This window comes from Perca fluviatilis, unplaced genomic scaffold (assembly GCF_010015445.1).
Source record: "Perca fluviatilis unplaced genomic scaffold, GENO_Pfluv_1.0 PFLUV_unplaced_scaf_105, whole genome shotgun sequence".
Lineage (NCBI taxonomy): Eukaryota > Metazoa > Chordata > Actinopteri > Perciformes > Percidae > Perca > Perca fluviatilis.
In genome coordinates this window covers 2,127-17,871 of record NW_024375509.1, presented here as the reverse complement: position 1 = coordinate 17,871, position 15,745 = coordinate 2,127, and the positions used below count along the sequence as shown (strand labels likewise).

Genomic DNA, 15,745 nt, shown 5'->3' with positions numbered 1-15,745 from the left:
CGCGGGGTCATTACGCACATTGCCAGGACCACGCGGACCGGACAAGAGGGCCGGACCTCGCCACGCCAAGGAAACCGAGAGTGGTCCTCCAGTCCTTTTGGTAGAGAGAGAGACGAGGAAAACAAATGGAAGATGCAATGGAATGGCCGGGGCCGGAATGACCGGAAGCCGGAGCCCAGGAGACCGGATGGACAAGACCATGGCCCAGGAACGACCAACAACACCAGCCGGACCACACACCACAGGAAATGACTGAACACGGACAAGGAAATGGAATAACACAACGGACCAGGAAATGGACACAGGAAGGACACACGGACCACCACCAGGAAACGGACCAGGAAATGGACTGGCCAGGTGGCGGACCCACCAGGTGGACCACGGACCGACCAGGAAACGGACTGAGCCGGACCAGGCCGGACCGACTGCACCAGCCGGACCACCAGGACCAGGAATGACCACCAGACCAGGAAATGGAGCCGGACTGGAAGGACCACGGACCACGGACCAGGATCAGGGAAGACCAGGCCGGATCAGCCCAGGAAATGGACTGAATGGAATGGACCAGGAATGACCAGGAAAGACCACAGGAAATGGACACCAGACCAACACGGAAAATGACCGAAATGACACACCAGGAAATGACCAGGAATGGACACACAGGAATGATCAGGAATGGATCAGGAAACGGACCACCAGGAATGGACCAGGAAGGAGGACAGGACTTAACGCCAGGGAATGACCACCAGGAAATGGACCCAGGAAGGACCACACAGGAAATGACCAGGAAAGGACCAGGAAATGGAATGACCCAGGAAAGGAGGACAAGGAATGGAATGGACTGAATACCTCAGGAATGGACTGAATGGACTGAAATGGACCCAGACCAGGAAACGGACCGGACCAGGACAAGGAGACATGGACCAGGACCAGGAAATGACCAGAATGGACTGACCAGGAAAGACAGAAATGGACAAGACTGGAATGGACTGACCAGGAATGACTGAATGGGAAATGGAAAGGAATAACTGACCAGGAATGGACGAATGGAATTGTGGGAAGGAATTGTGGATCAGGGGAAAGGAAATGGAAAGGAATGGAAAGGAGTGCGGGTTTTAATTGCAATTGTGTGTGTTTGACTGTACCTGTGTGTGTGTGTGTGTGTGTGTGCTCTGGACCGTACCTGTGTGTGTGTGTGTGTGTTTGACTGTACTGTGTGTGTGTTTGACTGTACTGTGTGTGTGTGTGTTTGACTGTACTGTGTGTGTGTTTTACTGTACTGTGTGTGTGTGTGTGTGTGTGTGTGTTTAATTGTGTTAACTTGTGTGTGTGTGCGTGTGTGTGTGTGTGTGTGTGTTTTACTGTACTGTGTGTGTGTGTGTTTGACTGTACTGTGTGTGTGTGTGTGTGTGTGTGTGTGTGTGTGTGTGTTACTTTAATTGTACTGTGTGTGTGTGTGTGTGTTGTTTTACTGTACTTGGTGTGTGTTGTGTATTGTGTGTGTGTGTTTTACTGTACTGTGTGTGTGTGTGTGTTTGTGTTTTACTGTACTGTGTGTGTGTGTGTGTGTGTGTGTGTGTGTGTGTGTTTTTGTGTGTGTGTGTGTGTGTGTTTACTGTGTGTGTGTGTGTGTGTGTGTGTGTGGTCTGTGTGTGTGTGTGTGTGTGTGTTTTACTGTGTGTGTGTGTGTGTGTGTGTGTGTGTGTTTTACTGTACTGTGTGTGTGTGTGTCAGTTAAAGGAGTCAAAGCGTGCGGTGAACAGCATCCGGCGCCTGGTGGAGGAAGACGACGATGAAGACGAGGTGGAGAAGGTCAGCTGGAGCGGCGAGCCAATCGGCAGTAAGACCCTGTTATTATTCGACACCTGCTGCGCTGTGATTGGATGGCGCGGGTAAGGATCATTGTCACCTGTCTCCGCAGGTATTTCCTGGTCTGTCAGCGAGACGGCAGCGTCCAATCAGAGGACAGACAGAGAGCCCGCCTTCCCCAAAATCACCACGGATACCACGAGCATCAGCAGGAGCCACTCTGGGTACTCTCTGAGCGCGCTGTTCAAAGGTCAGACACACTGATGCATTCTGGGAAAGGAGAATACACTCTCTGGGTTGTTTACATTTCTTTAAAGGTGTGACAGTAGGTTGGTCCAGACCCTGGTCCAGATTTTGGTCCAGACTCTGTTGGTCCAGACTCTGGTCCAGACCCTGGTCCAGACCCTGGTCCAGATTCTGGTCCAGACTCTGTTGGTCCAGACTCTGGTCCAGACCCTGGTCCAGACTCTGTTGGTCCAGACTCTATTGGTCCACACTCTGTTGGTCCAGACCTGTAACAGACTGATCTTTGAATCTGTTTCTCTGCAGGAAAAACTAGAGGAAACTTCCAGTCGTTCACTGACAGTGAGTCTGAAATACACTCAGTGTGTGTGTGTGTGTGTGTGTGTGTGTGTGTGTGTGTGTGTGTGTGTGTGCGTGTGTGTGTGTGCGTGTGCGGTGTGTGTGTGTGTGTGCGTAGGTTTTGGTGTGTGTGTGTTCTGTGTGTGTTGCGTGTGTGTTTGTGTGTGTGCGTGCGGGTGTTTGTTTGTGTGTGCGTGTGTGTCTGTGTGTGTGTGCGTGGGTATATGGCGTGTGTGTGTGTGTGTGTGTGGGTGTGTTTGTGTGTGTGTGTGCGTCTGTGTGTGTGTGTGTGTGTGTGTGTGTTTGTGTGTGTGTGTGTGTGTGTGTGTGTGTGTGTGTGTGCGTGTGTGTTTGTGTGTGTGTGTGTCTGTGTGTGTGTGTGTGTGTGTGTGTGTGTGTGTGTGTGTGTGTGTGCGTGTGTGTCTGTGTGTGTTTCAACTGATGTAGATGTTTTGGGGTTTTAGCGCTCAGCGACTCGTCTGTCAGGCTCTACGCTCCAGAACTCCGAAAACCCAAATCTGAATACAAGGTAACGACCAGACTCAGTGTACTAATGATGATGTCATCCTGTTGTGTACTAATGATGATGTCATCCTGTTGTGTACTAATGATGAGGTCATCCTGTTGTGTACTAATGATGAGGTCATCCTGTTGTGTACTAATGATGAGGTCATCCTGTTGTGTACTAATGATGATGTCATCCTGTTGTGTACTAATGATGACATCATCCTGTTGTATACTAATGATGACGTCATCCTGTTGTGTACTAATGATGACATCATCCTGTTGTATACTAATGATGACGTCATCCTGTTGTGTACTAATGATGACGTCATCCTGTTGTGTACTAATGATGACGTCATCCTGTTGTTTACTAATGATGATGTCATCCTGTTGTGTACTAATGATGACGTCATCCTGTTGTGTACTAATGATGACGTCATCCTGTTGTTTACTAATGATGATGTCATCCTGTTGTGTACTAATGATGATGTCATCCTGTTGTGATGTCAGGATTACGTCAGTGATTGGTCGCCTGAGGAGACGGTCCAGAGAATGCAGCAAGGAAAGGTAACAAGCCTTCACACTGTAGGATACACTGTAGGACACACTGTAGGACACACTGTAGGACACACTGTAGGATACACTGTAGGACACACTGTAGGACACACTGTAGGACACACTGTAAGGACACACTGTAGGACACACTGTAGGACACACTGTAGGACACACTGTAGGACACTGTAGGATACACTGTAGGACACACTGTAGGATACACTGTAGGATACACTGTAGGACACGCTGTAGGACACGCTGTAGGACTCGGCTGTAGGACTCGTGCAGGACACGCTGTAGGGACATCGCTAGGACACGCTGTAGGACACACTGTAGGACTCGCTGTAGGACACGCTGTAGGACACGCTGTAGGACACGCTGTAGGACACGCTGTAGGACACGCTGTAGGACACACTGTAGGACACACTGTAGGACACACTGTAGGACACGCTGTAGGACACACTGTAGGACACACTGTAGGACACGCTGTAGGACACGCTGTAGGACACACTGTAGGACACACTGTAGGACACACTGTAGGACACGCTGTAGGATCCACTGTAGGACACACTGTAGGACACACTGTAGGACACACTGTAGGACACACTGTAGGATACACTGTAGGACAAAGTATATATAAAGTATGTATATATTGTGTGTATTCCAGGTGGTTTCTCTCCTATATAATGTGTGTGTATTAGTATATAAAGTATATATAAAGTATGTATATATTGTGTGTATTCCAGGTAGTTTCTCTCCTATATAATGTGTGTGTATTAGTATATAAAGTATGTATATATTGTGTGTATTCCAGGTAGTTTCTCTCCTATATAATGTGTGTGTATTAGTATATAAAGTATATATAAAGTATGTATATATTGTGTGTATTCCAGGTAGTTTCTCTCCTATATAATGTGTGTGTATTAGTATATAAAGTATGTATATATTGTGTGTATTCCAGGTGGTTTCTCTCCTATATAATGTGTGTGTATTAGTATATAAGTATATAAGTATGTATGTATATATTGTGTGTATTCCAGGTGGTTTCTCTCTTATATAATGTGTGTGTATTAGTATATAAAGTATATATATATTGTGTGTATTCCAGGTGGTTTCTCTCCTATACAATGTGTGTGTATTAGTATATAAAGTATATATAAAGTATGTATATATTGTGTGTATTCCAGGTAGTTTCTCTCCTATATAATGTGTGTGTATTAGTATATAAAGTATGTATATATTGTGTGTATTCCAGGTAGTTTCTCTCCTATATAATGTGTGTGTATTAGTATATAAAGTGCATGTATATATTGTGTGTATTCGAGGTAGTTTTTCTCCTATATAATGTGTGTGTATTAGTATATAAAGTATGTATATATTGTGTGTATTCCAGGTGGTTTCTCTCCTATATAATGTGTGTGTATTAGTATAGTCAAGTATATTTTGTATATAGTGTATTCCAGGTGGTTTCTCCTATATAATGTGTGTGTATTAGTATATAAAGTATATATAAAGTATGTATATTGTGTGTATTCCAGGTAGTTTCTCTCCTATATAATGTGTGTGTATTAGTATATAAAGTATGTATATATTGTGTGTATTCCAGGTAGTTTCTCTCCTATATAATGTGTGTGTATTAGTATATAAAGTATGTATATATTGTGTGTATTCCAGGTGGTTTCTCTCCTATATAATGTGTGTGTATTAGTATATAAAGTATATATAAAGTATGTATATATTGTGTGTATTCCAGGTGGTTTCTCTCTTATATAATGTGTGTGTGTATTAGTATATAAAGTATATATATATTGTGTGTATTCCAGGTGGTTTCTCTCCTATATAATGTGTGTGTATTAGTATATAAAGTATATATAAAGTATGTATATATTGTGTGTATTCCAGGTAGTTTCTCTCCTATATAATGTGTGTGTATTAGTATATAAAGTATGTATATATTGTGTGTATTCCAGGTAGTTTCTCTCCTATATAATGTGTGTGTATTAGTATATAAAGTATGTATATATTGTGTGTATTCCAGGTAGTTTCTCTCCTATATAATGTGTGTGTATTAGTATATAAAGTATGTATATATTGTGTGTATTCCAGGTGGTTTCTCTCCTATATAATGTGTGTGTATTAGTATATAAAGTATGTATATATTGTGTGTATTCCAGGTAGTTTCTCTCCTATATAATGTGTGTGTATTAGTATATAAAGTATGTATATATTGTGTGTATTCCAGGTAGTTTCTCTCCTATATAATGTGTGTGTATTAGTATATAAAGTATGTATATATTGTGTGTATTCCAGGTGGTTTCTCTCCTATATAATGTGTGTGTATTAGTATATAAAGTATGTATATATTGTGTGTATTCCAGGTAGTTTCTCTCCTATATAATGTGTGTGTATTAGTATATAAAGTATGTATATATTGTGTGTATTCCAGGTGGTTTCTCTCCTATATAATGTGTGTGTATTAGTATATAAAGTATGTATATATTGTGTGTATTCCAGGTGGTTTCTCTGGAGAAGTTCCGCTCTCTTCAGGACAAGCTGCTGCTGCTGGATTACTCCGTCAGCGCTCACGATGGGAACGTCATCACCGCGGTAACGCTGTAACTTTATTTATAACCTGATCCACGACATCACCGCTGTAACTTTATTTATAATCTGATCCACGACATCACCGCTGTAACTTTATTTATAACCTGATCCACGACATCACCGCTGTAACTTTATTTATAATCTGATCCACGACATCACCGCTGTAACTTTATTTTTAACCGATCCACCATCACCGCACCGCTGTAACTTTATTTATAACCTGATCCACGACATCACCGCTGTAACTTTATTTATAACCTGATCCACGACATCACCGCTGTAACTTTATTTATAACCTGATCCACGACATCACCGCTGTAACTTTATTTATAACCTGATCCACGACATCACCGCTGTAACTTTATTTATAACCTGATCCACGACATCACCGCTGTAACTTTATTTATAATCTGATCCACGACATCACCGCTGTAACTTTATTTATAACCTGATCCACGACAACTTTATCAACACAGAAACTTTATTAACAAAAACAACTGACTTGTTCTTCCTTTTCAGGTTTTAATTTATCTGAAGAGGACTCTGAGTAAAGGTGAGAGCTCGCTTTTAATGCCCCCTACCTCTGCTTTTAATGCCCCCCACCTGCCTTTTAATGCCCACCTCTCTTAATGCCCACCCCTGCTTTAATCCCCCACTCGCTTTATCCCCCCCTCTGCTTTTAATGCCCCTACCTCTGCTTCTACACGCCTACCTCTGCTTTTAATGCTACCTCTGCTTTTAATGCCTCCTACCTCTGCTTTTAACGCCCCACCCCGCTTCAGCCCCCCACCCCCCTTCTCTCTCCCACTCTGCTATCCCCTACTCTGTTAATGCCTCCTAACCTTCCTGCTTTAATGCCCCCTACCTCTGCTTTTAATGCCTCCTACCTCTGCTTTAACGCCTCTACCCTGCTTTAATACTCCCTAACTCTGCTTTTTACCCCCCACTCTGCTTTAATCCCCTACCCTGCTTCTTAATGCCTCCCACCTCTGTTTAACGCCCCTACCTCTTGCTTTTAATCCCCCACCTCTGCTTAATGCCCCCCACCTCTGCTTTTAATGCCTCCACCTCTGCTTTAATGCTCCTACCTTGTTTACACCTCTTCGCCCTGTCTTAATGCCCCCTACCTCTGCTCTTTAATTGCCCCTACCTCTGCTCTTAATCCTCCTACCCCGCTTCCCTAATACTCCCTACCTGCTTTAATCCTCCACCCTCGTTTCTTAATGCCCCCACCCTGCTTTAATCCCCACCTCTGCTTCTTTATCACGCCTCCCACCTCTGCTTTAATCCCCCCACCTCTGCTTTTAATGCCTCCCACCTCTGCTTTACCCCCCACTTTCTTTAATGCCTCCCACCTGCTTACCCCCACCTCTGCTTTTAATGCCTCCTACCTCTGCTTTTAATGCCTCCTACTTCTGCTTTAATCCCCCACCTCTGCTTCTTCCTCCTCCTTCTTTTTGCCCTCTCTCCCCTACCTTGCTTTAATCCCTTTGCTTTTAATGCCTCCTCTGTTCCCTCACTCTTTTTCCCCTCTCCTCTTTCTTACCTCTGTCCCACCTCAATGCCCCCTACTTGCTTTAATGCCTTCACCTCTGCCTCTCTGCTCTTCCCCTACCTCTGTTTCCCCCACCTCTGCTTGTACTCCCACCTCGTACTTCCTCTTTATGCCTCCACCTCTTGCTCTAATGCCCCCCAACCTCTGTGTGCTGCCTCTGTGTGTCTGGATGTCGACGAGTGTGTTTTGTGTGGATACGTGCCCCCCTCCCCCCCCCTCCGCCCCAGCCCCAGCGGTCCCCCCCGGTCCTTAAGCGATGCCCGACAGCGGATTGCCCCCTGCCGACAGCCCCGATCCCCAGCGGTTGCACGAGCGGTTGTCCCGCGGTTGTCCCGCGTTCCCGGCGGTCCGCGTTGCCGGCGGTTCCGCGGTCCCGAGCGGTTGCCCAGCGGTTGCCCCAGCGCGCGGTGATGCCTCCCGAGCGGTTGTCTCCACGCGGTACGCCTCCGAGCGGCTTCCACAGCGGTCTCCGAGCGGGTTGCTCCCCTCCGCTGGCAGCGGTCTTTGCGAGCGTGTCCGACGCCCCGGCGTTGCTTCGACGAGCGGTTGCTCCGAGCGCAGCCTCGCGAGCGATTGCCCGTTGCTCCGGTTGCCGGGATTGTCCCGAGCGTTCCCGCACATCCGAGCTCGAGCGGATTCCGAGTGGTTTCCGCGTTGTCCGGTGGTTCGAGCGGTTTTCCACATCCCCGCCCCCCACGCGGTCCAGCGCGTCTCTTTATCATCACGAGCGGTCCTCCCGAGTCGGGTCCGGTTGCCACGTTGTTCGCTTGTCCAGCGGTGCTCCGAGCGGTTGCCGAGCGATTGCCCGAGCGGCGCTCTACGAGCGGATCGCCTTCCGACGCTTGTTCCCCCTCGCGGTTGCCGCTTACGTGTCCGACGAGCGGATTCCGTTATGGTTGTCTCTACGAGCGGATTGCTCTCCCGAGAGCGGATTGCCCCTCGACGTTCCCCATTGTCCCCCTATCCTCCCTCCCGAGCGGATTGCCCCCCGAGCGGATCTGTCCGACCTCAGCGGATCGTCTCCCCGCGAGCGGACGTTCCCCACCTGTGCCCCTTTCTCCTCTCACTCCCTCGTTCCCCCTCCGCCCCCTTCCCCTATCCGTCCCTCGAGCGCCAGCGGTACCTCCTCGCTCTCCCGAGCGGATGCCCCGTGCCCCAGCGCGGCTCCCCCGTACGTGCCCCCGCTTCTTTCCTTCCCCAGCTCCCTGAGCGCCCCCCCCGCCCCCCCCGCCCCACACCCTGCTTTCGTCTTTGGCCGCCTATCTGTTGTCTTGTGTGTCGTCTCCCATCGAGCGGGATCCGGGCAGGGTCCGCCCTTTTGTTTCTTTGGTTTCTACGAGTGGTCCTCTGCGGTGTGTCTCTTGTTGCGTGTGTGTCCCGTATGGTCTCTTTCGTGTGGTTCTCGATGCTTGATCCTCCTACGTGTGGTCTACGATGGTGTCGGGCCGTGGCGCGGCCTTAGCGGATGTCCGAGGGTCCGGCGCGGGCGCGAGGGTTGTCGAGGGCGCCCCGCGAGCGGTTGCCGAACGCGATTCGAGCGGTGCCAGAGCGGATTGTTCCGAGTGGATTGACGAGTGGGATTGTCGAGTGGTCCCGGGGATGTCCGGAGTGGATACGGAGCGGGATTGTCGAGACGCTTAGCGGATGCCGAGCGGATACGAAGCGATTGCTCGAGCGGTTTCGAGGGTCCTCGGGTCGGGGCTCCGGTGCCCGGCCTCGAGGCGAGCCTCTGGCGCCGGTGGTGCTCGCCCGGCCTCGCCGGTTGCCGTCCCAGGCCCTGGTGCCGTCCCTCGTGGTAGGCTCCTCCGTCCCGGCCGGCCCTCCCGGTCCGCCGCTCCCGGCGAGCGGCACTCCGAGCGGGCCTTCCGGCGGATGCTCAGCGTTGCTGAGCGGTTTTCAGAGCGTAGGGTTGCTCCGGCGGTGTCCCAGCGGTGCTCCGGAGCGGTTCCGACGAGCGCTTCTCCACGTATGGCCCCGCCCCTCGTCGCGTTGTTCCCGCGGGCCGCGGCTCTCGAGAGCGACGCCCCCTTTGAGCGTCCCCTCTGTCCCCTCACACGTCCCTCTCCGGATTGCCCCTGCCTCTCGTTCCTAGCGGCGTTCCCCGGCGCAGCCTCCGGAGCGGATTGCTCCCCGCGCGGCCCCTCGACGAGCGGATTGCCCCTGATAGCGGATCGCCCTGTTTTGTGACCTCACGAGCACGTTCCCCTAAGAGCGCTGCCTCCGTCCCCCCCCCGAGCGCTCCCCACGGCCCTCCCGCCCTCCCCCCCAGCGCGATCCCCCCAGCGGCTCCCCGGCCCCCTTGTCCTCTCCCAGCGGTGCCCCCGTCCCCCCCTCCAGCGGTCTCCCAGCGACGTCTCCCAAACACCCTACCCCCCCCCCCTCCCTCTGTGCTTGTCTGGTCCTACCTTACTTCCTGTCTTCCCTTTATCCTCTGTTTCTATGTTCTCCACCTGTTTGCTCCGGACCTCTGTTTAATGCCCCCCCCTCTGCTTTTAATGCCCCTACCTCTGCTTTTAATGCCTCCTACCTCTGCTTTTAATGCCCCCTACCTCTGCTTTTAATGCCCCCTACCTCTGCTTTTAATGCCTCCTACCTCTGCTTTTAATGCCCCCTACCTCTGCTTTTAATGCCCCCTACCTCTGCTTTTAATGCCTCCTACCTCTGCTTTTAATGCCTCCTACCTCTGCTTTTAATGCCCCCCCACCCTGCTTCTTTCTTTAATGCCTCCCACCCCTTGCTTTAACCCCCCACCTCTGCTTTTAATGCCCCCCCCCCCCCCCCCCCCCCCCCCCCCCCCCCCCCCCCCCCCCCCCCCCACCTCTGCTTTTAATCCCCCACCCCTGCTTTAACCCCCTCCCCTCTTTTAATCCCCCCACCCTGTTTTTCTTTAATACCTCTACCTCTGCTTTTAATGCCTCCTACCTCTGCTTTTAATGCCCCCTACCTCTGCTTTTAATGCCTCCTACCTCTGCTTTTAATGCCCCCTACCTCTGCTTTTAATGCCCCCTACCTCTGCTTTTAATGCCTCCTACCTCTGCTTTTAATGCCCCCTACCTCTGCTTTTAATGCCCCCTACCTCTGCTTTTAATGCCCCCTACCTCTGCTTTTAATGCCCCCTACCTCTGCTTTTAATGCCTCCTACCTCTGCTTTTAATGCCCCCTACCTCTGCTTTTAATGTCCCACCTTGCTTTTAACACCTTGCTTTCCGCCGCATCTTCCCCTCTAGCTTCGTATAGTTTAACTCTTCGTGCTTGTACCTTCCCCTAGCTTCCGGTTGCTTAACTCTTCGCTTGTACCTTCCCCCTAGCTTCTCGTGCTAAGCTAACTCTTTCGGCGCTGTACCTTCCCCTAGCTTCTCGTGCTAAGCTAACTCTTCGGCGCTGTACCTTCCCCTAGCTTCTCGTGCTAAGCTACCTCTTTGCCACTGTACCTTCCCCTAGCTTCTCGTGCTAAGCTACCTCTTTGCCACTGTACCTTCCCCTAGCTTCTCGTGCTAAGCTACCTCTTTGCCACTGTACCTTCCCCTAGCTTCTCGTGCTAAGCTAACTCTTTGCCACTGTACCTTCCCCTAGCTTCTCGTGCTAAGCTAACTCTTCCTCCCTGTGTGTCCAGAGGTTTTGTTTCGGGAGCTGACCGACAGACAGACGGCTCTGAGACATTTCATCCACTACCTGACAGAAAGCAAAGACCAGAGGCTGCTGCTGGAGCTGCTCAGGTACTGGTCTACACCTGGTCCTGGTCTACCTGTCTCTGTCTACACCTGGTCCTGGTCTACCTGTCTCTGGTCCTGGTCTACCTGTCTCTGTCTAGACCTGGTCTACCTGTCTCTGTCTACACCTGGTCCTGGTCTATCTGTCTCTGTCTTCACCTGGTCTACCTGTCTCTGTCTACACCTGGTCCTGGTCTACCTGTCTCTGGTCATGGTCTACCTGTCTCTGTCTACACCTGGTCCTGGTCTACCTGTCTCTGTCTTCACCTGGTCTACCTGTCTCTGTCTACACCTGGTCTACCTGTCTCTCTGTGTCTGGGTTACCTGTCTCTCTCTCTCTGTGTCTACCTTTCTCTCTCTGTATATATATACTATGTGTATGTATACTGTACCTGTCTCTCTCCCTGTGTGTATATATACTATGTGTATGTATACTGTACCTGTCTCTCTCTCTGTGTGTATATATACTATGTGTATATATACTGTACCTGTCTCTCTCTCTGTGTGTATATATACTGTCTCTCTCCCTGTGTGTGTATATATACTATGTGTATGTATACTGTACCTGTCTCTCTCTGTGTGTGTATATATACTATGTGTATGTATACTGTACCTGTCTCTCTCTCTGTGTATATATACTATGTGTATGTATACTGTACCTGTCTCTCTCTCTCTCTGTATATATATACTATGTGTATGTATACTGTACCTGTCTCTCTCCCTGTGTGTATATATACTATGTGTATGTATACTGTACCTGTCTCTCTCTCTGTGTGTGTATATATACTATGTGTATGTATACTGTACCTGTCTCTCTCCCTGTGTGTATATATACTATGTGTATGTATACTGTACCTGTCTCTCTCTCTGTGTGTATATATACTATGTGTATGTATACTGTACCTGTCTCTCTCTCTGTGTGTATATACTATGTGTATGTATACTGTACCTGTCTCTCTCTCTGAGCTGTGTTCTGTCTGTCCCCTCAGAGCCTTGGGCAGGACGGAGGACGTGGCGGTAAGTACAGGAACACATGTCCCCCCCCCCCCAGGGGGCTATAAACACCATGGAGGCCCCCCAGGGGGCTATAAACACCATGGAGGCCCCCCAGGGGGCTATAAACACCATGGAGGACCCCCAGGGGTCTATAACACCATGGAGGCCCCCCAGGGGGCTATAACACCATGGAGGCCCCCCAGGGGGCTATAACACCATGGAGGCCCCCCAGGGGGCTATAAACACCATGGAGGCCCCCCAGGGGGCTATAACACCATGGAGGCCCCCCAGGGGCTATAAACACCATGGAGGCACCCCACCATGGAGGCCCCCCAGGGGGCTATAAACACCATGGAGGCCCCCCAGGGGGCTATAAACACCATGGAGGACCCCCACCATGGAGGCCCCCCAGGGGGCTATAAACACCATGGAGGCCCCCCAGGGGGCTATAACACCATGGAGGCCCCCCAGGGGGCTATAAACACCATGGAGGACCCCCAGGGGTCTATAAACACCATGGAGGAAGTAGTGCTATCAACAACATGGACCCCCAGGGGCTATAAACACCATGGAGGCCCCCCACCATGGAGGCCCCAGGGCTATAAACACCATGGAGGCCCCCCAGGGGGCTATAAACACCATGGAGGCCCCCCACCATGGAGGCCCCCAGGGGCTATAAACACCATGGAGGCCCCCCACCATGGAGGCCCCCCAGGGGGCTATAAACACCATGGAGGCCCCCCAGGGGGCTATAAACACCATGGAGGCCCCCCAGGGGTCTATAAACACCATGGAGTCTATAAACACCATGGAGGCCCCCCAGGGGGCTATAAACACCATGGAGGCCCCCCAGGGGGCTATAAACACCATGGAGTCTATAAACACCATGGAGGCCCCCCAGGGGGCTATAAACACCATGGAGGCCCCCCACCATGGGTCTATAAACACCATGGGGTCTATAAACACCATGGAGGCCCCCCAGGGGTCTATAAACACCATGGAGGCCCCCCAGGGGTCTATAAACACCATGGAGGCCCCCCAGGGGGCTATAAACACCATGGAGGCCCATTCCCATAATTCCCATAATTCCCATGAAAGTTTCCAAAATATCCCAGCTTAACTTTTCATGGAACTTTGCAACCCTATTTGTGACTGCTGTTTGCCGATGTGGGGGGAGATAACCGTAGAGTTTAAACATATTCTAAACAGCAAGGCTATCATAAGTGTTAGTGACGCACATCATTTCCTGTCTGTTTCCGTGGCAACAGCTTCTGCAGTATAAAGAACACCTGGCGATCGCAGATGAGAACAAGAGGCGGGACTTCCTGAAGAGCTGCCTCAGGTGAGGTTAGCTTCACTAACTAATGAGGAAAGTAACTAAGTACATTTACTCCAGGACTGTACTTAAAGGTCCAATATGTAATAATATATAATATATTTACTGTAATAAATCCCAAAATGACCCCAATGCATCATCAGATATTAAGGAAACATGCTAAGTTTAAATATATCTTTTCTGACAACAATGCTAATGTCAGTACACACACACAGACACACACACACACACATAGAGACACACAAACACACACACAGATACACACAGACACACACACACACAGAGACACACACAGACACACAGAAAAACAAACACACAGACATACAAACCCAGCACACTACAGCTGTAACATTAGTACAGATATAGCTGTGTGTATGTCTGTGTGTGTGTGTGTGTGTGTATATATATATATATATATATGTATATATATATATATATATATATATATATATATATATATATATATAATGTGTATATGTGTATATAAATAAATAAAGTGATTATGTAAACGTCTGTCTGTGTGTTTGCAGTCTGCCGTTTTCTCCAGAAGATTCTTCTCACGTCCAGGATCACTACACGCTGCTGGAGAGGCAGATCATCATCGAGGTCAGACCCCTTTAGACCCCTTTAGACCGCTTTAGACCCCTTTAGACCCCTTTAGACCCCTTTAGACCCGCTCATGTCCCTGCTGTCCCAGTTTACAGCGCCATCCACACCAAGAACCATAACCATGACCATAACCATGACCATGACCATAACCATGACCATGACCATAACCATGACCATGACCATAACCATAACCATGACTAACCATAACCATGACCATGACCATAACCATGACCATAACCATGACCATAACCATAACCATAACCATGACCATAACCATGACCATAACCATAACCATGACCATGACCATAACCATGACCATAACCATGACCATGACCATAACCATAACCATGACCATGACCATAACTATAACCATGACCATGACCATAACCATGACCATGACCATAACCATAACCATGACCATGACCATAACCATAACCATGACCATAACCATGACCATAACCATAACCATAACCATACATACCATAACCATAACTACAACTAACATAACATAAACATAACATAACATACTACCTACAAAAAACTACATCATAACCATACATAACCATGACCATAACCATAACCATGACCATGACCATAACCATGACCATAACCATAACCATGACCATGACCATAACCATAACCATGACCATAACCATAACCATGACCATGACCATAACCATAACCATGACCATGACCATAACCATGACCATAACCATGACCATAACCATAACCATAACCTATATAACTAAACATCAATACCATAACCATACCATAACCATGACCATGACTATAACCATGACCATGACCATAACCATGACCATGACTATAACTATAACTATAACCATGACCATGACCATGACTATAACTATAACCATGACCATGACTATAACTATAACCATGACCATGACCATGACCATAACTATAACCATGACCATGACCGTAACTGTGTGAGAATCCACACTGCTGAGCGATAGCGTTCTGCAGATAATAAGACCTCAAACACGACACGGTGCTGCGTGCCGTTGCAGCAGCTGTTCTCAAACGGTTTCAGTAATGTTCTCCTTTTGAATTGTCTCTTTCAGCCATGTACCTCCTGACCAGCGCTAATCATTGTCGGTAGAAAGAAAAAGTCTCTATAAAGAGGAACAGTACAGCGCTGTCAGTGATAGATTTACTAAACTACAGCCTTGTCGGCCGGACAATATATATCGGCCGATATGTCTACTCTGTTCGCCGATAGTTTTTTTTCCCAGTGACAGAGAAGATTTTGTGATATCTGTCTTATGTCAGCAAGCAATGCATCATCAAGGCTGTGTAGTAGATGTTAATGAAAGCCTTTTACCCTTGCACAGTTAACCATATGCAGTGCACCCGTCCATATGATGCACACTGCACAGTTAACCATATGCAGTGCACCCGTCCATATGATGCACACTGCACAGTTAACCATATGCAGTACACCCACCCATATGATGCACACTGCACAGT

The 15,745-nt window shown here is 48.7% G+C and overlaps 1 protein-coding gene across 1 annotated transcript; it reads left to right on the top strand.

Annotated features, from left to right (window-relative positions):
* Positions 1–1,734: 1,734 nt before the first annotated feature.
* LOC120555030 (spermatogenesis-defective protein 39 homolog) lies at positions 1,735–14,254 on the top strand (the record flags this gene model as incomplete). Its single annotated transcript, XM_039793832.1, is given in 11 exon segments — positions 1,735–1,840; positions 1,922–2,059; positions 2,359–2,394; positions 2,856–2,920; positions 3,406–3,462; positions 5,962–6,054; positions 6,571–6,604; positions 11,220–11,322; positions 12,306–12,333; positions 13,581–13,654; positions 14,179–14,254. Coding segments are annotated over 11 exon segments (810 nt in total), but the record flags the coding sequence as incomplete, so codon positions are not given.
* Between the last annotated feature and the right edge of the window lie 1,491 nt (positions 14,255–15,745).